Source organism: Nannobrachium achirus (genome assembly GCF_963921795.1).
Source record: "Nannobrachium achirus genome assembly, chromosome: 20".
Classification (NCBI taxonomy): domain Eukaryota; kingdom Metazoa; phylum Chordata; class Actinopteri; order Myctophiformes; family Myctophidae; genus Nannobrachium; species Nannobrachium achirus.
The window spans coordinates 36,533,745-36,560,530 of record NC_137827.1 but is presented as its reverse complement, the minus strand read 5'-3'; the positions used below and the strand labels follow the sequence as shown (position 1 = coordinate 36,560,530).

The 26,786-nt window shown below is 43.5% G+C and overlaps 2 protein-coding genes across 2 annotated transcripts in view; one reads left to right on the top strand and one right to left on the bottom strand.

The window, feature by feature from the left end:
• Window positions 1-941: 941 nt before the first annotated feature.
• ttc9 (tetratricopeptide repeat domain 9) lies at window positions 942-3,122 on the top strand (the record flags this gene model as incomplete). Its single annotated transcript, XM_080751017.1, has 3 exons — window positions 942-1,431; window positions 2,130-2,312; window positions 3,040-3,122. 3 exons carry the CDS (start codon window positions 942-944, stop codon window positions 3,120-3,122), a joined length of 756 nt encoding a protein of 251 aa, XP_080607143.1.
• A 6,061-nt stretch (window positions 3,123-9,183) lies between these two features.
• Window positions 9,184-26,786, bottom strand: part of map3k9 (mitogen-activated protein kinase kinase kinase 9) — a gene marked incomplete at both ends in the record, with an annotated part of 34,031 nt that continues 16,428 nt past the window's right edge. Inside the window, 9 exons of the mRNA XM_080750194.1 lie at window positions 9,184-9,623; window positions 10,035-10,799; window positions 13,089-13,201; window positions 13,938-14,082; window positions 16,940-17,065; window positions 17,913-18,153; window positions 18,886-19,061; window positions 19,426-19,574; window positions 21,720-21,900. Of these exons, the coding sequence (XP_080606320.1) occupies window positions 9,184-9,623; window positions 10,035-10,799; window positions 13,089-13,201; window positions 13,938-14,082; window positions 16,940-17,065; window positions 17,913-18,153; window positions 18,886-19,061; window positions 19,426-19,574; window positions 21,720-21,900 (2,336 nt within the window). The remainder of the gene's footprint in view (window positions 9,624-10,034; window positions 10,800-13,088; window positions 13,202-13,937; window positions 14,083-16,939; window positions 17,066-17,912; window positions 18,154-18,885; window positions 19,062-19,425; window positions 19,575-21,719; window positions 21,901-26,786) is intronic.

Sequence of the window (26,786 nt, the reverse complement as noted above, 5' to 3'; positions counted from 1 at the left end):
CTCCCTGGAGACTGGAATTCAATTTAAAAAGGTTTTTGTCAAATCTTTTTAAAAAGACAATCATTTGTTTACAATAAATTTAGCCCCAAATAGGAAAAAAAATCATTTTGGGAGTGAACTACTCCTTTGAGCTTTTCATGTTTGTATCTTAGTTTCCCCTCCCTTATTTATTCAGCACCGGAAAGTTTTTTTTGATCAGCAGCATTTGCTCCAGAGATAGTTAGAATTCCACATCAAGACACACCCAAACAGCTGCAGTGAGTTCACTATTCGCTTGATTGACACTGACAGCACAGATAGGACATGGCTGAATAAATACAACCTGGTGTAGGACCAATCATATTGTTTTATTGTAGCAGATGGGGTTGTTGTTGGAGCTTCAGTCATTAGAGGTGGTGCAGACAGGCAGACAGCATCACCCCATATAAACTCTTGTTTTAACATCATACGCTGTTTCAATGACATCATACGCCGTCAACTGGGGACCGAAGGGTTGAATCAGTCCAAAACCACAGCAGGTCCAAACAGCCTGCGCTCTCTCTGAGTGAGGCAGCCCGCTTGCGCTTGGTCTTTATCGGATGCATTCACATAGAGATGACTGCATTCCTCCAGATTGAGATAAAGAAGAGAGATCCGTGCGATAGACGAGACCAGGCATGGCCTACCCTACCTTGAGTGAAGAGAGCCAGCATAGCCTCATATAATAAAGAGCCAATCGGATCGCCACGGAAAAAATAGGGGGATATATAAGAAGAGAGCAGGCTTCATGCGCACAGAAGACGTAGTTGCGACATCGTGCACTCGTGAATGAACAACATCACGACACGCGCAAGATAATACGGTGAGCGAGTCTTTTAAATCCAATAAAAAATAACATTTGGGGCCGGGGGGGCAAGGGCAGCTACATTTCTATTTATTTAACATACGAAAGGTTGTCGAAAATGAGTGTAAGCCAGACTGGCCGCGACGATGGCACATCATCGAACGCGGACAGTGGTGGCACAGTCAGCCGCACAGAAAGCGTCGGTGGAAACCCGCGGCTCCTCCAGCAGTGCGCTCAGCCTCCAAGCAGCAGCAGCGGTAGCCGGAGCAGAGATGCAAGACAGCAACAACGGCAACAACATCATGGTGGATCATCGATGCTGAAACAACCATCACACGAACCGGCGGACGCAGTGAAACGAGCGCTCGACTTCAAGACCCAAGGCACCCAGTGCTACAAGGATAAGAAGTACAGGGAGGCGATTGGCAAGTACCATCGCGCCTTGCTGGAGATGAAGGGCTTGTGCAGGGTTCTGGGAGATCCAGACACCAGCTCCAAGTCCCCAACCTCCTCCCTCCTCCCGAACATCAGCAAGTCCACCTCCCTGACAGATGAGCAGAAGGGTGCCATGGAAAATGCCGAGATGGAGTGTTACAACAGCTTGGCGGGTATAGCTAAATAACACCATCACACCTTTTTCTTTTTTCTTTTCCTGTTCTCTTTTCAAGAGTAGATTTCTGGGAAATACTCCAGCAGTCATGAATAATTCATGACACAGTATGACTCATTCTTAGGCTGGTCCCTCACCCTCATCCACTTTAGTTTTTGATGTTTTTGGATGCTGTGTCTGGCCTTGTATGATAGCTAAATTAACATAATAATGCATTATTCCAGTGGTTCTCAACCGGTCGGTACCCAAATTATTTTGGGGGGTCCCCAGATGATTAGCTTAATGTGAAACATTGTTTTCTCACTCAACAGTAAACAAACCATCATAACGTTTAAGTGTTGTAGGGTATCGTATCTAAACATTTCTAAAGTGACAATTTAAGGACCTTTTAGTACCTCTAAAATGACAAATTAAACATTGTCTAAATTGTCAGAAATTGGCAGAAATTGTGAAAAATAGCCGATCTACATGCTCACAACGTGAGCATGTAGAACCGTGTTATACGAAATGTTATGCTTCAACTCTTAGTGCTCGTCAGTCTGGGTGAGGGGTCCCCAATTAAAATATGATTATTTTGGAGGTCGCGGCCTGAAAAGGTTGAGAACCACCGTATTATTCAATGGCATTCAAATACGGATCTATATAATTATATTGTATCAACACCTTTTCTGTATGCTCTCTCTATTCTCCTCCAAGCATGCCTCTTACAGATGGAGCTAGTGAACTATGAGCGTGTGAAAGAGTACTGTCTGAAAGTCCTTCGCAAGGAGGGAGACCACTTCAAAGCGTTGTACCGCTCTGGTGTGGCTTATTACCACCTGGGTGACTTCCAGAAGGCCCTCTACTACCTCAAGGAGTCACATAAACAGGAACCTTCAGGTCAGATTTGATACCACTTTACAGGGTGGAGGCCCAAAAGTGGATCGGGGGAATGGTGCGGGGAGGATAACACTGCAACTTGTTTCACCGGGCTGGGTACTGTTACATCTTGTCAGGGGCCCCACGATTCCGATTGTAGTGATGCGCGGGAAGCGGGGATTGAACCCGGGGCTCCCACTCGCCAGACCAACCAAAAAATCACTGCATGATCACATTAAATGATCTGGTGTCTGTTCACATGTGTAGTCAGCAGATAGATAGATAGATAGATCGACCGATCAAAGGTGCTGCAAAGGTGCTATGTAGCACCTTTAACCAATCCCTGGCATCCCAATTTTTGACATACCGTTAACCGTTATACTGTAGATGAAACATTTAAATATGGATTAAATGGGAGGCTCTCTCCATTCCGACATGTCGCCACTCCGAAATTGACTTCTTATTGTCGGATTGGCGACTCTCCCATAGGGGTTAGGTTTAGGGTTAGGGTTAGAGATAGGGTTAGTGTTGGAATGGAGACATGTCGGAAAGGAGACATGTCGGAGTGGAGAGATGCACCCGGATTAAATCTACAAGCTCAGCAAGCATTGCAAAAAGCACTGCATACAAGCTCACAACGCGGCGCATCCGTGATACATTGCGAGCTTGTAGATCGGCTATGAATCAGGGCTGGCATGACACGGTTTGCATCACACTCAACCTCTTCCTGTATTTGTTTGTTTCACAGACACCAATGTAATCCGTTACATCCAACTGACAGAGATGAAGATTCGCCGGACAGCTCAAAGGGATAAGAAAGAGGCAACATAAACACTCACTGTCTGATGACTTTCACCCTTACTGTGTTTCACCCAAACCTTACACACCATCATCCAAGGTCATGGTGTTAAAATATATATTATGCTTGCTTTTGCCTTGTGCAGCAACTTTTTGCCAATTAAGTGATTTCACCAAACCTTTGTGTGCTTGACACAAGTTTGTTTTAATATACAGTATATATAGAGAGAGAGAGTTTCTGCCAAAAAGTATTTCCCAAGTGTGTTTAATCTATTACAAACAAGTCTGATGCACTGCCAGGCAAACATTGCACAAACAGGCCAACACTTGTGATAGAGACAGGAGCAAAAAATAAAAATAAAAATAATGATCAGCATGCGTGTAGGCAACTGTAACTGTAAGTTAGCACCTACCCTCGCACAAGATGTCTTTTTAGTGGTTTAACTGTTTAACAGCCACCACCACCTATGTACAATCATGTTAGTATTACATGCATTATATGACATAAATACAGTAAATCTGGATAAAAGATGACATATCTGGGTAAAAAAGGTGCTTTAACGTTTAACGATTTTAACTTACAGTGTGAGTGTGGGTGTATCGTCACACGTAAACAGTTGCAGTATGGATTTAAGCGACATATCACAAAATGTATATAGGCTACTTTATAGAAATTGCAAGAAAATATGACCAAGAGCCAAGCTAATTGTGTCTTGTTTATAGATACCAGAAGAAGCACTTCATTCACAGCATATATTAACAAAGAATATGTTCAAGTTTATTGTCAAAGTATATGTGTAATAAAGGTGTCGTCTATTGATTGAAGAACTTTTTTCTGTTGCATTTCACTTATCAGCATTTAAACATTAAGTGTTTATCTAATTTTGTTAAGTGCTTGAATAACTATATTCTTAATCAAAGGCTGTATAATGGACCTAATTGTGTAGTTCTGATGTGTATATGACTCAATCTAGTCACCATCCGGTAGGAGGGTGGGGGGAGAGTTTCAAAGCACAAAGATATATCAGTGAGCTCAAGCTGCTTAAAAGGTTTTATACTGATTTCTCTTGGTAGTTGCCATGGTGAGACTGGATAATAAGCGGTGATGCGATGCGATGCAATAGTGTGGACCAGCCAACACCAACTAAGGACTCCTGAATCGCTGCTCTCCGTCAAGGTCTTGAGCTCTGCAGTGTCTGATAAGCTAACTTCACAGATGAGGAATGATATGACCTAATGCAGCCACTCAACTGTCTTACCACGAATTTAGGGTACATTATTGCCCAAGGTTTTAATTTCTTCTGCATACTATATATCCATATATGAATTTCATCAGAGAGATGAGAGCATGGGGATTGAATTACCTGGTGAGGAGGGGAGAAAGAACCATTAGCATTAACTGTTGAATTGCTTACTGTGATTTTAATCAAATCAGTGTTCCAGTGCAAATACAAGTCAAGTCGATAACAGCATATTTTCCCACCCTGAAATATTGTCAATTTCAGCAAAGATAAGATCAGCTTATTTATGGTAAGATTTTCAGTTACAATACCATATTAGATACACCTGGTAGGGAGTGCTTTGTTTCAACTATTACCCTTACAATACAGTGTTGTAGATCAAGCATTACCATATTTTCCACTCATAAGAAATCGCATTCACATTGACATGTACATTAGTTCTTCACTTACAAGGGGTTAGTTAATTTTGACAGCTTAAATCTCAGTGGATGCAAAATAGGTCACTTGAATGTTTGAAAATGAAATCAATGGTTAACAAGCATCCTTCACGTTTCCATAGAAAATCTGCTTTAAAAGAATATTTGCAAATGATTATGTTTTGACTATTAGATACACCTAAGTTTCTTGAGATACCATGGGTGTTTTTTTTTATCACAACGGACAATTCATTTAAAAAGAATGTCGCAGTAATCGCAGTAAGAGTTACGTTCACTGTACTTTTGTGCAACAACTTACCAGTCACTACCTGAGTTGCCCTGAAGTGTGAAAACCCACCCATCTGGTTCTCTAAAATATTAAAACAAACAGATAATTATTTGCAAATACTATTTGACTTAGGATTGGTCCATACAAACAGTAAGAGGAGATACATTTGAGAGTTGAGCAGTGTGTGCAACTTAAATTGAATGTATTCCCTTTCAGCAAAAAAAAACGTTATTTCACATTTATACATGTTTCTATATAGGAAGAGATGGCTTTCAACCGGCTGTGAGCTGGTTCAGCCCAAAAATATATGAAATCTTAGGATATGGAGGAGGCACAACTCTTGCTCACAGTAGCTAAAACATTTGTATTCACTTACATTAAAAACTGAAGTAACGTTTCCGCCAACTATAAGGACTATAATCAGACATTAATGTATATGATTAGATCAATGTCTCAAGAAGACTATAGTAGGTTGAAATGCTGTATGCTAATGTATTAAGTGAATAAGAATACATTTAAATGATTCATGAATAATAGTTTTAGTCATTACATTGGAGCAGATGAGTGTGCAGGTTTATTCTTTTTCTTCATAAATAACTGGCCAAAAGTGTATTTCAAAATATATTTTGCTGTATGCTAATGTATTAAGTGAATAAGAATACATTTAAATGATTCATGAATAATAGTTTTAGTCATTACATTGGAGCAGATGAGTGTGCAGGTTTATTCTTTTTCTTCATAAATAACTGGCCAAAAGTGTATTTCAAAATATATTTTGAACTTTGGAAACCAATACCAATATATTTTTACCAATAAAATTTAGATATCTTTAGGCCTGTCAAAACTATATTCTCTATACAGAGGGTATATGTTCCGTATCATTTTGAAACATGAAATATATTTAGCTGTATGGGCTTACTCCAGAAAAAAGCTTCAACCATTTTTATCCCCTGTGGAGAAGTTGGAGGAAATGAGAGTAACATAAAACGTAACGAAATTACAAGTGATATGGAAACAATACAAAGTCAATGTGAAGGTAGAGTACTGTTGGATTGAATTAAGGCTATTCTCACTGCTGTTAAGACATCTAATGAATCATGGGCCTTTAAACTTAGCCGGAGGCTTCATGCACACGTTGCTTTGACCAGGTATAAAATTATATTTTGACCCAAACCAAGAACAGATACCTGAATGAATAAATTAATCCAACCATTATGTTGGGAGCGAGATTACAATCTAAAACAATATCAGTGAACAGCAATAAAATGTTAAAAAAGCAAGGCAAGACAAATAAATATAAAAATAAATCCTCCAATAAATTAAATACAATTCACCAAATTAATACAAATAAATAAGCAAGAAAAAAAATACTTTCACATGCCACCAGGGCTTGCTACAAACGTGTGCCATTCAAGACTCATGCAGTCAGTTGCTTAGATAACACACATGAATCCATGTTCCACACAAGTTCATGAGGCAGATCATTTACAAATACAAATGTTCCCTTTTACTTTAGGACAGTGTATCTCAACTGGTTGGCTTGGGGAACCAAAAGTGTGACACAAGCCATTCTGAAAGGGCCACAGACGATATAACTTGAGCTAGGATATACAGTATGTGGTAAAAGATACAATGGCCTGTGGCTTCATAGCTACAGCAACATAATATTTAAGGCCTGAATCATTTGAGAGCCATTGGTTTTACAGTACCGCCGGCCTTACTCAGACATTCTTATTAAGAGTACCGTACAGGGTATTGAGACAATGCAGAACATTATTATAAGACTGTGAGTTGCTAACACAAGTGTTCAACTGTGTACACACATCCATTCAATTGGGGTAGCTTTAGACGTGTTAGGTGATGGCAGGTGTTTGGTACAAAACAGGGATTCCAGTACAAGACAAAACAAAGTCGAAAGAAACTGCTTGCAAATAGCACAACAATTTCAGCACTTACAAATTAATTCAAGTAACAGAAAAGAGTTTTTTCTCTCCTTATTTTTTGGGGGGGTCGGGTTTTCTTTAGTTTTTCTTCAGAATGTTTATGAATAATCATATAGAAAGTGTGTAAATAATTGAAAAACGATAATGGACAAATCTACAGCTTTACATTCATGGCGCTTTTCCAAAAGTGCACTTGATAAAATGCACAATCTTGAACTTGAGATTAAAATGACAAAGAGAAGTGTTGTGAAATTGTCAATGCCCTTCAATACTTCATTATCTGTTCACTTGAATTGAAACCCAACCAAATGGCAAAATTACAGGGCATCATTAAATAAGAGGAACCAAACAAAAGGACAATTCTGTTATTCTGATGCACTAACAGACCAGATTATAACAGTATTTATAAATACTTGCCATGGTTTGTTTTATCCTTCTTATGTATTAGACGGGTGGGGCTTACAAGTACCAGAAAAGCTAGACATTAGGCCGATTTCCCAGCGGCAAACATAACTGCGGTGTCAAGCGGCACCGCTTCGCACAGCAACACCACAGCTACAGTACAGTACTGGAAAAAGGTCTATAGGAGTAGACAATATTAATTTGAAAGTTAATTTTGTGTTCTTGGCTGTGATTGGGTCAACTCATCTGACATTATTTGACTTGCCCTGATGGCAAACCCCCACCATTCGGTACTTATTTATAGAGCCCCACCATGCAGTACTTATTTATAGAGCCCAGACAATATATCAGTCTGATATTGGCCTACATATTGGCTATCACAGATATATCGGTATTGGCATATATGTTGTCGATATGCGCCGATATGGAATCTTCTTCTTTTTCATTATTATTTCCTTTTTGCAGAAAAAGATACTTGGGGTAGAAATTATTCTAGTTGTGGCTATTTGTTTTCTTATATATTTATAAGTTCCTAGTGACATTAGCTGTTGTTTTATCTTTTTCACAAGTGTTTGGTATCACCACATTTTGAGGGATCATTGCAAAACACATTATTCTAAGAACAAGACCGGTGTCCGGCCTACTTGGTCACAAAGCAAGTTGGAAATGTATGCCTCTAATGCATGCCCCACCATTGTACCCATTGTTGTCAGAGTACCCGTTATACCCGTCTGTCTGTCTTTTTTATGCCCATATATGGAGATTTCTGTATCCGTCTGTCTGTAGTCTCGCGATAAAGCGGATGTGATGCCACCTCCCTGCTTCCGCTTCGTCTTTACAATCGTGCAAATCTGCTAATATAAATACAAACTAGAAAAGATGCAATTGGAAATTACAAGTGTGGTTGCTGACTGTTGCTGACGTAACTATATTCTGCAGTAAGCTAACTGTCATGTGAAGCTCGACCAATTGATTCCCTATTAATTCCCACTCCCATTGATTCCCTATTGATTCCCACTCATTGATTCCCTATTCCGGACAGAAGTCTGTCTGTCAGTCAATTTCCAATGGCAGCGGAAAGGTTACCCTAGAAATAAAGTTTCCCCAGGACTATAATGTGTTGCCCTGTTGTGCAACCACACTAATAATTGAAGCAGCATATAGCTTGCTGCTTATTAGAAATGGAAATTCTAAAATAAAGTATAAAGATATTTTAAAATATACCTTTTTGAACAGAAATAAGAAACAGATGATAGCTTCCGTTCTCAGATTGGAAGTGTAGTTCCAGACTCTATAGCATTCGGAGACTGTGGAATAGTTCTATGGCTAGTTGGCTACGCAAGACTAGTCTGTCTGTGTCCCTTTTATGCCCATATATGGAGTTCTGTGTCTGGCATGCCCAAATATAGAGTCTAGGCCTGTCTATGACATATTGATGACATCAGCATATTCCATATATGGGAATTTGCCTATATATGGGTGTATAAGTCAGATCGGCAGTTTTCTGAGACGTATGCACTGAGTTTGAAGTCGGTCGGTCTGATGGTTCTCAAGATATGTGAACTACAGACATACGGACAGAGATTTCACGCATTTATAGCAGGATATTAGCCGATATATATATCCAAATTCTGTACTCCTACTTAATGACAGAATAATGTATGAATTATCTGCAAACAATCTTAACCCTTGTCTAAATCCAAATTCTCATTGTAAGGAAATTCTCTCCACCTCATTTTGTCCAAATGGGAAACAGCTAGGAGAGCTGTCAACAGTACAGGGTAGAGGAGCAGAATCCAGGAGTTAGGACCAGAATCCTGGTCTATAGCGGTAAGGTGAGTCTTTGGGAAACTTGACCTCTGGTCTGCAGAGTGGCACCGTGCCATCTCGGCACTGTCCCTCATCCTGCCGGTCTAGCAGGTTGTTGATCTTGCGTGGAGAGGGCGTTGGGGCCTCCATTGGGGTGGCCGGCACGGATTTATCTCTGCCAAACTCCACAGTGGGAGGGGTCTCTGTACTGGAGGAGGTGTTGGCGGGAGACTCTCCGTTCCCCAGTCCACTCCCTCTGGACCAAAACATGTCCCCACAACGAGCCCGGGGAGAGGGCCGTGGCCGGGCCACGAAGTCCAGTGTTTTAGGACGCTCTGGGGCGCAGCGACGGCGTGGAGTGGGAGGAAACACCAGATTGGGGTCAGGCAACCGGGGTAACCCCGAACAGTCGTCCTTTAAAACCTTGAAACCACCTGTTGGGGTACGCAGAGAATAGCCAATGATAATTGTGTTGTCAACATAGACAATCCAGAAATCTAGTCGAAACAGATGAATGAAAATATAATAGACATTAAAATAAAGCATTTAGGATATACTGTAACTCTATTATAGCTTTCATTATTTAGATTTGAGTGATTACAGAATACAGATTTATTTCACAGGCTTTATATACCCGATTATGGAACTATGTGCACGCATGATGTTTATGATTGCATGGAACCTATAGTGTGCATGATGTGTCATCTCTCATTCTGTTTGGCATTAAACTGAGAACCACCTCTTGCAACTGCCCAGTTTGGGGCCATAAAAACAGGCATAATCATACAGTATACAGTACATGCATCTACCAGTAAATAGAGAGGACAAATTCCATTGAACTCTACCTGTGCTCTCTAATGCTGTCTTTTCTGGTAAAGGTTCGAGATTAATTGGCAGGCAGCTCTTCTTGATGGCTCCATCTGAGGGGGTCCGACGTAAGCTACGTGAGGAACTCGGAGGGCAGGGTACGTGGGTTGGGGTGAGAGACTGGCGGGGGTTACGTTTGAAACTCTCCAGGTGAGTGTTGACCAGTGGGTTGACTGTAGAAGGATGCGGGGCCTGGAGACGTGAGACAGGAGGCAGCACAGAATGCCGAGCCTGGGGTGATGAGGGACGACAGACCAGCAACTCCTCGCTGTCAGAGCGCAAGAGCGAGCGGGTTGAATTACAGTCAGACACGGACGATAGAGACAGCAGCGTAAAAGAGGGAGGCACGCGCTCAGGTAGCGAGGGCACGGACGGTTTCAGGGGGCTCTCCCGTCTGAACAGCTTCCGTGTCGGTGGGCTAGTACTCCGTCTCTGGCCCCCTGTTCTGTTGAAGAAGCCCCCCCATTGTGGTTTAATGTTCTCCTCAGGCTGGGTCAGTGATAGCAGGTTGAAGCCCAGTCCGACAGCCGCAAGCAGAGCGCCACAGCCCAGCAGGACCAGATCAGAGCGCCGCGCTGAACCTGGGCTCTTCCTACTCGGGGGCGTTTCTGGAACCTGGGCACTGGGGCAGTACTCCCCTCCTTCACCATCAGGGAGATGGGCCTCTCTGTGGAAGGGGATGCAGAGGTAGGATTGGGCAGGAGAGGCCCCTGTGTCGGTGGTGAAGCAGCAGTCCTCATTCTCTGAAAAGGTTTTACAGAATAATGACATTGTAGATGTTATAATGTGTGGGAGTCATTTCACTGATGAGTACGCTCTGGGCAAAGCATGTTGTATACTGTTCATAACATTATCATGTACAATGCTGCATACAATTGAAAGATTAAAACTGTTTGGATTAACAGAGTCAGACAGAGATGCTGGTGGTCCGGTTTGCTTGGCGTGGGTGTAAGGAGAACTTAAAACTAATCATACACTTCAAACGGATCTAGATGGGAAAAAAGCCAAAATGTTAGGAAACCAGGCATGCTAATTTAAATGGGAATGGGAGTGATGCTCTCGCCTCCTTCCAGACCAAGAGAAAACTGTGGGCAGGTATTGTATTGAACATGTATGCTCAACAGCCTAACGCTGGAAATGAAATGAAATTTGGAGATACACCAGACTCTAACTGGGTTTCCATTTTGAAAATATGAAGCAAATTTTCAGATTTTTTGCATGTTTCCATCCACTAATATTATGCAATTATTGGGAGATAATAAGCAGTAGGTGGCACTATTTTGCCAGTCAGGTGAGAGGCATTTTATTGGACACAAATTACTTTTTGATGTTCTTTTATACAAAAAATATTTTAGATGGACCGCCCAGTAGGCCATTGGAGGTCAGGTGAGACGCATATTATTTGACATGAATTAATATTTGACATCCTTTTATCCCAAAATATAATGATCATTCTGTACTGCCTGGTTGCCCATTGTGCAACCCACTGAAGTCTGCTGGTTGCTCAGAGAAACGCAATTCAAGCAGGCTGTTTGGAAATAGCAGCCTTTTATTCATGAACGACATTATAAGTAAACGTGTCATTCCCTGAAGCTCTGGCTGAACAACATTGAATTGGGTCGGTGCTCACCACAGGTACAGTGCCAATTCTGGCTTTTTTTGCCAACCTGGGCACCCAAGTTATTACTATAGTGTGGGTAAGCCGCGCTGTCAGCAACGATATAGCTACATCCCTTTGGCTTGCCCACAGTTACCATGGTCCTCCTTGACTGAAAATAAACCCAAAATGATGGACTTTATTTGGACCAGTAAGACTCCCTAATCAGGAGATAAGCGACCGTCAGGTCACATGTTTTGTGTGATTTTAGGGCAAAATCTGTTGGAGCAGTGTACAAAAATAGGCCTGATGGTGGTGCTAAATGGGACAGATCCATGTTGATGACAGGACTCTAGACAAATTGTGTACCGCTTAGCGTGATTTTATGGCAAAATCTGTAGGAGCAGTGTCCAAAAATGTGTTTTGCAAACATCGGTCTGATGGTGGCGCTAAATGGGACAGATCCATGTTGATGACATGACTGTAGACAAACTGTGTAGTGTGTACCGCTTAGCGTGAAAATAAACCCAAAATGATGGGACTTTATTTGGATCACCCGAGTTTCAAAGATGGATACAGTGTTAACTTCTACATATGAGGACAAAAATCTATAAAGAATAAGGGTTAGGGTTATAGACTTTAATGAACGAAGCTGCTGCGAATTGTGCACATCAAAGTCATTCATGAAGGTGACTATTATGATGAGAGATGATCTTATTAAGATCTTATATCAAAGTGTACTTCCACGAAATTACAGTGGTATTCATTAGCCTAATTTTATCATCTGAATGAATCCCAACGAGGCTTCAACTTATGAATAATAAATAGGCCTCCTTATTAATAATAATAGGTTAATTTTAATACAAAGATATAAAGCTATAAACTGCAATAGTCATGCGAGTTCAATGCTTTCTACCTCAAAACCTATTCCGAAGTGTTTCCATACCCAATTTGCACATCTAATTGTTTTGATAAAGCTTGAAAATCCACCTTAAAAGCTTAAAGCTTTTTTGGGGACCGGATTGATGGAATGGCAATTAGTAATAATCCACTAGGGCTGTCACGATTATGACATTTTACATGACGATTAATTTTCTCTCAAATCATTGCGATTAACGATTTAATTGTGTTCTTGTCGTTGACAATTACATTTCTGTTTGGCTTTGAAGTTGCACATGGTAGATAAAACACATAAGCTAAATATACAAAGATTTGACAACTTTATACTTAAAAAAGAACATTGATAGTGGAAATAGCCGATCTACAAGCTCACAATGCGTCGCGATGTGACGCGTTGTGAGCTTGTAGATATGCTATTTCCACTATTTTTGACATGGAAACGATTATGAAAAATAATCACGATTATGTCAAATAATGGCGATTAGACAATTACGTAATAATTGTGACAGCCCTATAATCCACCACACTTCCTCACCCATCTCCACAAGACTTGGAACTCCGGGTACGGCTGGACTGTGTCTGGGTGACCTCCGCAGGTTAGGAGCACTACAAGACCGCTGCCTGCTGCCCTCGTGAGGGGGCTTGACACTGACGGATGATAAAAAGAAACAATCAGAAGCATTGTCTTGTAAAACCAGCAGCACTGCATGGCCAATAAAGGCCTGATTGTTATTGGTCTTCTTTTCTCGATTTCCATAAGTGCTCAGAACACATGTTCTTGATGCCAACCAGGGTTGGGATCAATTCATTTCAGTTTATTCAAATTGTTGGTTGATTTTGGACAGTTGAAGTCAAATACTGTGAATCCTTTTCCATAGATAATATTTTGGAATTATATTTACCAAGAAAAAGAATCCAAAGCAAATGAGAATTAATTGCTATTGATAGCAATTAAATAGCAATTCACCCTTTGTCAAGTCCCCCCCATTGTCCCGCCCCTCTTCACACCCATTGGTTGCTGTGTCTTGGTGGGACACTCCATCCACTACCATTTTAATTCAGTTGCTTCGAATTCTTTTTCTGTGTATTCAATTCTAATTTAAAACTTGGTTTCAGTGAAATGGAGCTGCTCAGTGGCAGTATAGTGACTCGGCATGTTTTTAAATGTTTTTATTTCTCAAAAAATGATGTTTTCGCTAATTCTACATAAAAAAGGCGGAACCAGGGCGGGACTAGGCAGATAGAGCCTTGTGGTTGGTCAGTCAGGAACCAACCAGAAGGCTAACAAAGGGTGAATTGAACAGAAGTCGACTTGAATCAAACAAAAACTGATTCCAACCCCAATGTTCACCCTCATATGAATCACCACAGTTGAAGTTCTTACCAGGCATCAGCGCTGTGTTCCCTGTATGGCCCCGAGCCCCGGGCTCCCCGGCCCTTCTTTCGAGACCCCTTTCTCTCCCCTTCATCTTCATCCTGCAGGAAGCCAGTGTTCCGACCCCAGGCTGTGCACCCCTCACCTGGGGTGACTGCACAACAACAGAGGTTTTGAGAGGATTTAATTCAGTAGATTAATTGAACCAAAGGTCAAACATTAAAGTGTTGTAGTTAAAAAAAGAATTGAACGACTGGCTCCATTTGAAAATACAGTATGCGGTATGTAGGGGCTTTGGGAGACCACTATGTGTCAAGAAAGACATTTGAATCCTAAACACCAATTAAGATCCTTTTAATTTGATTACATAAAATGATTAGTTTGAAGTTATTTGTCATTTTCGTTGATTATTTGGTTTACTTTAATTTGATCATTACTGTTACTTTATTTTAGTATTTCCTGCTTTATTTTGAAACTTCCTGTTGCTGCACCTAGAACCATTATAGTCAGGGGCGTCACAAGGGGTAGGAAAGTGGGACTGAGTTACTAGGGCCCAAGGTGGAGGGGCCCTAGTAACTTTAGCAATTGAAAAATAGCAGATATACAAGCTCACAGCGCGGCACCGAGTGCCGCGCTGCGAGCTTGTAGATCTGCTATTTTTTGAAAAGTCGTGAAAATGTGTGCAAATCTTTGAATATGTATTTTTTAAGCGAACATTTGTAACTCAAATTTTGCTTCTGGGGGGTCCCTGGAACTAAATATTTTGAGATGGGGGTCCGTGGCCAAATACACATCATCTTGGGGGTCCTAGACATGAAAAAGTTTGAGCACCTGCACTGACATGGAAACATAGGTTTCTTGCACACATTTTCACAATTTTTCAAACATAGCAGATCTACAAGCTCGCAGCGCGGCACTCGGTGCCGCGCTGTGAGCTTGTATATCTGCTATTTTTCAATAGTTAACATTCATGGGGGGCCCGCAGTGAATCCCTGTACCCAGGGCCCAGAATTTGGTGTGACGCCCATGATTATAGTTGAGGCCCACTAGATCATGACATGCACTCAGTCAAGAGAAAGAAGAAGAAGAAGACATGCACTCAGTCACAAACACACCGCAGACCAAGAGAGAGAGGAAGCACAGCATGTGTTTAGAGGCAACATGGCAAGGTATGATATGGTTTGAGTGCAACTTCTACACTTGAAATCTTGAAGGAATGTTGAAGCAGTTTTATTGAAATGTTGATCGTCCACAGTGCCGGCCTGTTGCTTATGCTGTGCCTGATTGTTTGGTGAACCCAGAGTTCTAAGGTGGCTTTCTTGAGCACGCCAGCACCCTCCAGTTAGCGGAGTGAGGTACAGGATATTTCTTTGTTCCTTTGGGTTTCTTTTGATTTACTTTGAGTTAATTGTTTGGCCTTTTGTTTTGGGTTATGTTTTATCTTGCTTTGTTCTTTGTTTGCTTTGGTATTTGTTTGCAATTGAAATGAATTGGTTTATTGCTATTTAAAATCATTGAAGTACTAAATCACTGCATTATAATTTTACCTTTTATTGTTGAATAAGTTGACTTGAATTATTGAAGTTATGACTTGAAATGCACTGATTGTATTGTATGATGTGAAACTATGAAATGAATTGTGATATTTATTTCATTTCATCTTATTTCTAGTTTTCACAGTGTTCAATGATACCACAATGTGCAATAAAAAACACCCGTTGAGACCATCCGACTTTGCATTCATTAAAACCGAGGGGCCGCTACAGCTACAATGATTCTAAATTCCTTGTTAGAAAATGGTCAGAATTAGAATGGATCCAGAACATAGAGAAGCTGAACACTTGCTACCCTTTCAGACCCTCATTCTTACCCTAAAAATCACACCAACCCCATTATGCCTAAGCTACAATCTCTGGCACAGTTGTCCAGGCACCTAGACTCAGTATACCCTGACAGCATGTTGCAGGTTCGAGTTTCGATCCCGACAGCCTTTGCTGCATGTCACTCCCCATCTCTCTCCCCCATTTCCTGTCAGCCTACTGTCTATCTCTATCAATAAAAGCATAAAAGCCAATAAATAAATCTTTAAACTACAATCTCCAGCAGTGTACCTCTGAGTATTGTCCTGTAAACCAATTCTAATTGCAAATTGTGCAACCGGTATAACAGGAAATCTATCAATAAAATCCATGAATCTCTGTACTGTAGTATGTAGTATTAGGGTTAGGGTTACTGTATGTCTTGACAGGCCTTCGCATATCTCAAGAACCCCTCATCTGATCAACACTTGGTGATAGGCTGTTGAGGAGCCCCTGGAGCACAGTATCGAGTGTGAAGTCATTCTGATAAGGGATTCTCCAGAGCTAAACTGCTCGGTACGGGCATGCATTATGCTCATCTAATCGACTTCACACTTCGCCCCCAAATGGGCATTGCACTAGTCCAGGGACATCAAACAATGATGGATAATAATGGCTGTTTTTGATCAATTCATTTGATCACCTCAATAGCCCAATATGATCACCTGGTAGTTCACTTCGCACCTGTGCGAAGTGAGCAGTGCAGTGCTCACTTCGCATGGTATCAAACACGACACAGGCATATCTCCTTGTATGGGCTGTTCTGTCCATGACAACAGCTGTGGTGATTTCCTATGATGTTAGTCTCGTGCTCATACGGACATAGGGACCTACACACAAAGCCAGACATAGGAGCGATTAGCACAGCTCAAAAAGAGGTGGTTGCCCCTAGCACACTAAGTCTATATCTACAGTATAAAGTCAAGGTCTCTCTACCTGTCTGTCCTTCACATATCTTGCGAAGCGTTGAACTAATCGACTTCACTCACACTCGGGGGTGTATTGAGTGTGAGAAGAGTCAAGTCCAATGGGCACTGCACTAATGGATTCTATTCTAAAATCCACAGCCAAAGACAGTGAAGATACTTTTTATGCAATTTACTCAACTCGATACTCTGTCATGATTTGATTTTAACATGAAATGTTACTCACGCTGGATGGCTCTCAGCCGGGGCAGCATTGCAGGACTGTTTGGTGGGCTGGAACTGCTACCAAGAAAAAAACTCCTGCGCCGGTCATGTGAGGGGGAAGCCTGGACTGTGATTTTGTGCTGAAAGTCTGAAAAAGGACCAGGAATGTTATAATGTTATTATTAACATTCAATATTAGCACAAAAATAATAATAATATTCTACCTATACAGTCTGTCTGTGTTATATCTCAGTCACTGTCCGACCGTCACTTCACAATGTTCCAATATACAGTAAGTAGTAGCGTGTATAATTGAACTCTATTCGCATATGTACTGTACATCAACAGGATATCAGCAGCTTCCGATGACATCAGGGATCCCTGTATCTCCATTTAGTTGATCTGTTAAAATGGTACTGTGTGTACCACTACCCACTACCCACCGGTGTCTTGCATAAACGAGTGGGGCATGCATTCCCAACCTAAATCGTTCCATTCCTGCATCGCAGTTTTAGAATGGGAGGGATAAATCAAATCAAGCAATTCGAGCATCAGTAGGGCTGTCACGATTATGACATTTTACATGAAGATTAATTTTCTCTCAAATAATTGCGATTAACGATTTAATTGTGTTTTTGTCGTTGACAATTACATTTCTGTTTGGCTTTTAGGCTTTGAAGTTACACATGGTAGATATGACACATAACCTAAATATACAAAGAAATTACTTGACATATTTGACAACTTTATACTTAAAAAAGAACATTGATTGTGGAAATAGCCGATCTACAAGCTCACAACGCGACGCGTTGTGCGCTTGTAGATCGGCTATTTCCACTATTTTTTACATGGAAACGATTATGACGATTATGAAAAATAATCGTTATGCCGATTATGGAAAATTAATCACGATTATGTCAAATAATCACGATTAGACGATTATGTAATAATTGTGACAGCCCTAAGCATCAGTGACACAGCAAGGCCCGCAGTACCTGAGGGCAGGCTGATCCTGTTTCCGTCCTTGAGTTTGAGGCGGCTGCGTCTGAACTTGCCCTGCCTGCTCTCCACGCGGGGCTTCTCCTGGTACAGCTGGTGGATGATGATGTTGAGCTCTCTCTCCAGGATGTGGATCTCACGCTCGGCCAGCTCCTGCTCACGTCTCTTCAGGGCCTCCTCCTGACACTTCTGCTGCAGAGCCGCTCGGCTCAACTCCTCCTCCCATGACCGCAGCTCCTAACCAGCAAATCACATCACAAGGCAATAAATACTCAAACATAAGATGAAATCAACAATTATTTAAAACAACATGTCAAACTTGCTGTAAGCCTGATACTCTGTCAATCCAATCAATTAAATGCCCTCTAAGCATTTAATAACCTAAGGAATAACCTTATTATGGCATAATGAGTCTTTCACTGAATGTGCTCTAGTTGACATGCTCATCATGGAGAGAGTTTGTCATAGACCCAGACACTCCAGCTAATTTCTACTTCTACCCTCCTGGTACTCTTGTTGTTTGCAAGAACAAAAAAACATTTCTCAGAAATGAAAATAACATTAATTACAATGAGACGTGATTTATCCCTGTTATCACTGGTGTTCGAGCCAAGTTTAGTGGCCGTAACACACCCCCACAAAGAAATGGGCATGCAAGCGCAAATTAATTTACTGTATGACCTACGGTCATAGCAGCACCATGAGGCCAATCTTCCTTGGCCTGCCAGAAGTGTGTGTGCAAAGTTTCACACGGATCATTTCAGCTGGGTTTCAGGGGTGAAAACAATCTATCTGCTATTTTTCAACAGTTAAAGTACAAAATAATGTGTAATAATGCGTTCCCAGTCTAAATGGGTTAAACCCCCTCCCCCTATGAAGAACATTCATGGGGGGCCCACAGTGAATCCTTGTACCCAGGGCCCAGAATTTGGTGTGACACCCCTGATTGAGCAAGCAAGCAACCCTCACCTTTTCCTTAGTCCTTAGCTGATCAAACATTTCCTGTATCTCTATTTTCCAGTCATCCTGCAGAGAGTGGAAGGAGTCTGCTGGCATCTCAAAGAAGCCTGACTCCTCAATAGCCGTGAGCTGGTCCAGAATACTTGTGAAAAGAGGCCGGGAATGAGGGTCTGGGCTCCAGCAGTCTGTGGTAAAGATTTAAATCAAAGTCCATGTGGCCTTCCAATGTTTTATACAGTGGAAAGATAGTCTGTGTAGTCTATTCTGATGCAATCTAAAAAAACGCTTAGTTTTAGTGTACTTTACACTTCTAAAACATCAATAGCATATTTAAGCCTGCAGCCCATCACTTAGGATGCTGTTGAAGCATACAGTACTGTAGCTTTAAAAGTAGTCTGCCGACAGTGGATGGGCTTTTAAAATAGATGTGATCTCCAAAGAGAAAGCTCCAACAAATGAGACAGTCTTAGAACAACAGCACAGTGTGAGCATGCAGAAAGGAATGTGCACTAAATGTACAAAGATTGCGGGCAAAAGTGTCCTTCTTACCCTCCATAAGACGTGCAAAGGGCTCTGGGCAGGTCGAGGGGATAGGCAAAGCCAGTTTGTTCATAGCTACTCCATAAGCCACTGCTAGACCATCGATACCACGGAAAGGCACCTCTCCCGTTAGTAGCTCCCACAGCAGAACACCATAGCTTGATTGATCATATTACAAGAAAAACAGCAAAGAGTGGCAAACATTCAAAGATATAATTATGGTAGACATTAGACAACAACTAAATGTGTAGCTAGTTCATTGTGGACAGCAAGTACCCATTTCACACCCAGGGCTGAAGGTTGTTGATTTCAAACACTGAATGTGTGCAATACTATATCATCGCTGTCGGGCAGAAACCTTGTATCTCCATATTGCCTCCTTTTGTGGTTTTTCATGAGTTAAAGCTTTGTTGTATCACAGTGTCGAGCAAAAGTAGCGATGCCTACATGTGATGCATTGTGAGCTCATTTGAAAAATGTTCACGTATAATGACATGCCCAAAATAGAGACACCAGCTTTACAGTGGTTCAGTCTGTCTGCAGGTTTTATAAATATTAACCAGTGAAAGTATTAACAAGAGCTGGTGACTAAATAGTAACTACATTGGATCCACTGGAACACAGGTTCTGTTTTCCATTTCCTGAAAAGTAACTGTTTTAGATATCCAAGGTTTCCACCCGAGAGTTACGATATGGACATCAAGCAGGGTGTTCCTGAAATAAACCATGTGCTCACCCAGCAGGCCTTTCCCAGATGAATAAAGGTTAAAACTATATAAATGTATGGCATGGCTTTTGGATTCCCCCTAGTAAAACATCAGCTTCAAACTGAGAGGATTGATGAGCTGAGAGAATGGCCTCAGTCAGTATACAGCAATATACTACTATGGTATATCAAGGTCAGATCTACTGTGCCACCGCAAATGGAGGGAATTCCCAGACCACACGTTGTCTACTTATGGGTAAAACTAAAGTATGGCACAAATCACAAGAATTGAGTAAAGACAGCAATGCACAAGAAGATAGACATACTGCACTGATTCTGGGTGGCTGATCATGTTCATGATGTCACCCATTTGTATAGCATTCAATGACGTTTACCATGACTTAACAATAACATATAGGGAAGTCTCTATGATCTGAGAACAAGTCAGGTTTTTGTAGAATAATAGAAACTCACAGTAGCAAAAAACAAAAAACTAAAAAATCCCCAGAACATTAGTACCTCTATCACTACTTCTGTATTGCGCACTGCCTCCTTGACTTTCAACCTATCACCCTTTAATCCCATTGTAGAGGGGGAAACCCCACAACAGTCAGAAATAGCTAAGCTGGCCTGTTAATACCATTTCCCTTAACTCTCCCTGTGGACTGAGCTTGGCTCTTAACAATGCAGCTCAATATGCAAGACACACAGGTGTAACCACAGGGATTACACATGGGAAACCAAACATCTACAGCTCATCCAAAGGGCAATTCCCCCATGCCACAGGAGATAATGGGCTTCAGGCCGGGCCAATCATGAACATTCATCCTCCCGCATGGGAGACCAAACATCTACCAGTCTTCCAAAGAGGAATCCCCAATGGCCAAGGGAGATATTAGATTTCTGGTCATCAGGCAGTGCAGACCATGTGTTTTGCTGTCCAACTGTGCCAATATGCCATCCTGTGTGCTGCATCTGTTTAGATTTTATTCAGTATGTACCACAAGGCATGAAAAGAATTCTTAGGGGGAAAACTGAAATTAGTGTTAGTATAATATTTGATCATAAAAACAAGTAATGACAAAATGCCCCCATATCTCCCCATGCTAAGTGAAAGCATAATAAGGACTGAATAGTGTCTATTAGTTTAGCTACAGTGACACACCCTAGCCTTGTATGTGCGAATAGAGGAAGGGAATCAATGTCATGCAAGTGTATAGGAGTGGCTTGGGAGCTTGACACATTTATATTTGGACATCCCATCTTAGGTTTTCATAAGATTGAAGTTGTTGCAAGTCCCTCCCTGCAGAATTCTTAACCATAGTTTTGCGCTAGACAGAAGATATCACTAAAATGTCTCAAAAACCCAATGCTGTACCTGTGTTTGCACCTCCAAGACAATGGCAGATGTGTGTGTCCCAAAGAAATACTGTTGTTATGTTGTTCCTATTACTGTACTTGTAATCAGTTAGCTTACTACACCAATGCAACCCAAACAAATGTCTGGATGTGTATTGTATTTGCACAAACTGTCCATCTCAACAATACAGAAAAAAGAGATGCAGTTTGCAGCTGAATCTGTCCCCCTTCTGCCCACCTCCAGACGTCGCTACCCTTGGAGAAGGTGGATGATCGGATGACCTCGGGAGCCATCCAGGCATAGGTGCCTGCGGCGCTCATCTTGGTGGTACGGTGCCACTCCCGCGCCAGGCCAAAGTCTGTGATCTTCAGAGTCTTGTTACTAAGGTCGTCCATCTCAACCCTCTCAAGGATTAGTACTGGTGGTACACAAAGCATCCAAGCGAGGGAGGAGAAGAGATGATGGGGGAGGTGGTGGAGGGATGATGCAGAGGTTGAGGGTGGTCAGTTTTTGGAGGATGGGGGATGGAGGGTGATGAGGACCAAGGATTGAAATGTTGGGAGTAGTACAGCAGGCGGGGTCCGGCCATGAAGGTAAAAACAATGGATGTCGGGAATGCAAAGATGGGACAACATGGGAAATTAACAAAAAACAGGGTGCAGTTGGAGGGAGGCCATGATGAAAGGATTGGAGAGAGCAGGAGAGATAAGAAGAGAGAAACAAAACAAACAAACGAGAGAGGAAACCATGAAACAGTAAGCCATTAAGACACAGAAAAGAGCACATATGAAAAATACAGTACTTGATCAATGATAACAGCCTCAGTCAGAAGGTAGACCACTGTAACTGCAAAAATGTGAGGTACTAGAATACAGCCAAGAGCAGCTCTGGGTGGTTAGGTGGTCTAACCACGCTCTTCCCTATTCAACTGTATAGATTAGAAATTAATTTAATGGATGTTTAATGTAATACATGCAATGCAAAAATACAGCCATTCAATAATACTGCTCTGTAAGTGCAGAAAACGGTAGGTTCCGTACGGAACCATTGTTTACTTAGATATGGAAGGATGACCTCCCACTTGGGTAATGACGCCCCCTGGCGATCATTCAGAGAAACTACTTCAGCTCCCGTACTAACGTAGGTAGGAAGGGCCTGTCACTCAAACCGGAGTGACCCGCCTCCAGGCTATATAAGCCCCCGGAGGCGGAAGTAACATCCTCTTAATACCACTCTCTGCCACATTCAGTGAAACAGAGGGGCATTACGTGGGAGGTCATCCTTCCATATCTAAGTAAACAATGGTTCCGTACGGAACCTACCGTTTACTGTCAATATTCCAGGATGACCTCCCACTTGGGATTCTTAAACTCCCCTCTAAGCCACAACCTACTCTCATACCCCCACACACCCCTCATACGGGTGAGCACAGCCCAAATGGGCGTGACCCATCACCCAGAAGGTCCCAGGCCCACCGGACCTGGGTGTGAAGGCATGAGAAAATAAGGAGAGACCCTGACAGACCGAAGTCCGCCTCATTCAACTAAATGAAAAGGACAAGTCCGCCTTATAAGTAAGACACACTATATAAGGAAAACACAGGGTCCCCCCAAAATACCCCAGGTGGCTACATGCCCACCTGTGGGAGGGGAAGATCCGACTCCTCTATGACGTAGAGGAGGCAACTGCACCCAGAACCGAATGCGCTAGCGAAGAGGATTCGATATCCAGGTGATAGTAGGCTGCAAAGGTAGAAGGCGAAGACCAATTCGCCGAAACACAAATCTCCTGAACGGAGACTCCCTTTGCCAGTGCCCACGAAGTAGCCACACCTCTAGTGCTATGGGCTTTAAGTGCCGCCGGCACTTCCACACCCGCACTAGAGTAAGCCAGCCTAATAGCATCCACAATCCACCTCGAAAGAGTGGGTCTAGACACCGGCTTTCTGACAAGAACATTGCCCATTTCCACGAAGAGCTGAGAAGAAGCTCTAGAACCAGCAGTCCTGTCACAGTAGGCCTTCAATGCCCTGACAGGACAAAGGCAATTCAGCCGTTCATCCTCCACCGAGACAAACGGAGGAGGATGAAAAGCCAGAAGAACAACAGGCTCCTTAGGAACCACCATGTTCTTAGGAACAAACTTAAGATGAGGCTTGAGCAACACCTTGAGATCATTGTTCATAAACTGCATGCACTCCGCAGACACCGAGAGAGCTTGCAGGTCACCAACTCTTTTAGCCGTGGCCAAAGCCAGCAAAAGAGCCGTCTTGAAACTCAAAAGTTTCAAAGGCATCCCTACAAGCGGCTCAAAGGGAGCCCGACATAGGCCCCCTAGAACCACCTGCAGATCCCAAACTGGGAACAAAGACCTAGTCACCGGCCTCAAACGTTCAACTCCTTGCATGAACTTGATGACCTCCGGGACTTTAGAAGGTGCCTTGCCCGCCACCCCCAGGTGACAGGCATTAATAGCCGCCAAATACCCCCTAAGGGTAGAAAATGCCAGACCACTTTTCAAGCGGTTCTGCATAAATTCCAGAATTTCCTGGGCTGACGCCACATGAGCCACCACAGGTGGAACACGCGACTCACACCAGTCCTCAAAGGCATTCCACCTTCCATCATAAGACGCCCTCGTAGAGGGCGCCTTAGCACTCTGAATGGTAGCAACCACTTCAGAAGAAAAACCGGCTGCCAGCAGGTTTAACCTTTCACGTGCCAAACCCACAGGTCTAGGACCTGCAGGTCTTGGTGGAAGATCTCCCCCCTGGCCTGACTCAACAGGTCCCTGCACTGAGGCAGCTGCCAACCCGGTTCGCAAAGGAGAGGGGCGATCGCCGATCTCCACGTGCCCTTGTAGGGAGCCACCAGGAGCATCTCCAGACCGAACCTCCTGACTCTCTCCAGAGTGGGTCGGATTAAGTCGAAGGGGGGAAACGCGTACAGTAGACCTCTCGGCCACGTGTGCGCTAAGGCGTCCAACCCCAAGGGAGGACTGCCCTTCACCGCGAAGAACAACGGACACTTCGTATTCTCCGCTGACGCAAACAGGTCCGCCACTGGCTGACCGAACTTGCGAAAAATCTGGCTCGCCACCCTGGGGTGGAGAGACCAATCCTCGTAGCGAGGACCTCCCCTGGACAGGAGATCTGCTCCGCTGTTGAGGAGACCTGGGACGTGTAAGGCCCTGATCGACTTGAGGCGCGACAAGCACCAAACCGTCAATTCTCGAGCCAGACGGTCCAGTGGCAACGACGACAGGCCCCCCTGTTTGTTGACATAAAACATGGCCGTCGTATTGTCTGTCCTGACCAGGACGTGACAATGCAAAATCCAAGGCTCGAAATGCTTGAGCGCCAGGAGTATAGCCATCAACTCCAAATAGTTGATGTGACGACCCCTCATCTCCAGAGGCCAAAGCCCCTGCGCTGTGCGCCCCTCGAAAGTGGCTCCCCATCCACTGAGACTGGCGTCTGTCGTGATCGACTTGCGGGAAACCACCTCGCCAATCGAGACTCCGCTGGTGAGGAACCCCTCCACCAGCCACGGAGACAGGGCGATCGCGCAGGAAGGGGAAACTGTAACCTTCTTGTACTTCAAGGAGGGCGGGATCCCGAGGGATAACATCCATCTTTGAAAAGGTCTCATATGAAACCTGCCCAAACGCAACAGATGTACTGCGGAAGCCATCATTCCCGTCAGTACCATGCAACTCCTGTAAGTGACCTCCTGGCCCACTTGAAAGGAGTCGAGACATTCCCGAAACCTGTCCACCCTCTCCTCCGAGAGACGGGCCGACATGTCGGATGAGTCCAGAAGGACCCCAATGAATGTAAGACGACTTGCTGGAGTCAGCATGCTCTTGCCGTGGTTGACTATGAAACCTAAGGCCTTCAGGTGAGCCAAAACCACTTGTGTGTGACGCGCCACTTCGTGGGCGGAGCTCGCTGAAATCATCCAATCGTCGATGTACGTCGCCAACCTGACGCCCTGCTGTCTCAGCGGGGCGATGGCTGCTTCGGTCACTTTCACGAAAACCCTCGGGCTCAGTGACAGACCGAAAGGGAGTACTGTATACTCGTACAGGCGACCCTCGAAGGCGAACCGTAGGAATTTCCTGTGTGGGGGATAAATCTGGACGTGCTGATAAGCATCCTTCAGATCCACTGAACAGTGGAAATCCCCTTGCCTGACCGACCGTAACATGGTGGGTACAGTTAGCATCCTGAAAACGTATTTCTTCAGGTACACGTTTAGTGCCTTTAGGTCCAGGATGGGACGTAGCCCCCCCCCTTTTTGGGCACCAGGAAATAACGGCTCCAAAATCCCATGCGGGATTGGGTCCTGTCCAGCTCCACTATAGCACCCTTGCTTAGCAATGAGCTGATCTCTTCTCTCAAAAGACTTGCTTTTAAACCACGCGCCCTGGTATGAATAACCCTGCTCGAAAGCGGGGGTATGTCTGCGAACTGTAACCTGTAACCCCTGGTTATCGTTCGAAATACCCAATGGCTCGGGTTGCATAACTTCCACTGGCGCGCGCAGCGTGCTAGCGTGTTTTGAGCGAGAGAAACCCCACCACTGTGCTTCCGTGACGGCGGAGCTTTTTGGCGGCCGGACCGGAAGTGGGGAACCTGCGTATCCGTATCCGGAACGACCGGATGCGGAGCGCAAGGGTTCAATAGGCCGCATGGCGGAAACACCTTCTGGTTGTACCGCTTGACTAGCGGAGCTATTTTGCGGCGGGACCGGAAGTGGGGAACCTGCGTATCCGTATCCGGAACACCCGGATGCGGAGCGCAGGGGTTCAATAGGCCGCAAGGCGGGAACACCTTCTGATTGTACCGCTTGACTAGCGGAGCTTTTTTGCGGCCGGACCGGAAGCGGGGAGCTAGCGAATCCGTATCCGGTGAAACCGGAAGCGTTCGGTTTTCGCTCGATAGAGCGGCAGGAAGAGCAAAGCGATTCGACTGATAAACAGACTCGCCCACAACTAAAGCATTCTCCCCTGACAGGAGAGGAACTTTTACGTTTAATACCTGCTCTAAGGCCTTTATGCTTGTCCCTTGACCCGGGCTCATAGTAGGCCGACAGAATTTCTGACTCAAGGTTAAATTCATAGCATCGCTCACGCGAGGGAAAATCCACTCGCGCGCATGAGGAACCATATAATTGTTTGACGTTAACATTACTGGTTGCTGATAAAACCTGTGACTGATTAAAGAGTCCTGACGGGACTCCATCATTCTTACAGGAGGCATGCATAAAGGAGTCATATTGTCGACGCGAGGGATATCCCACT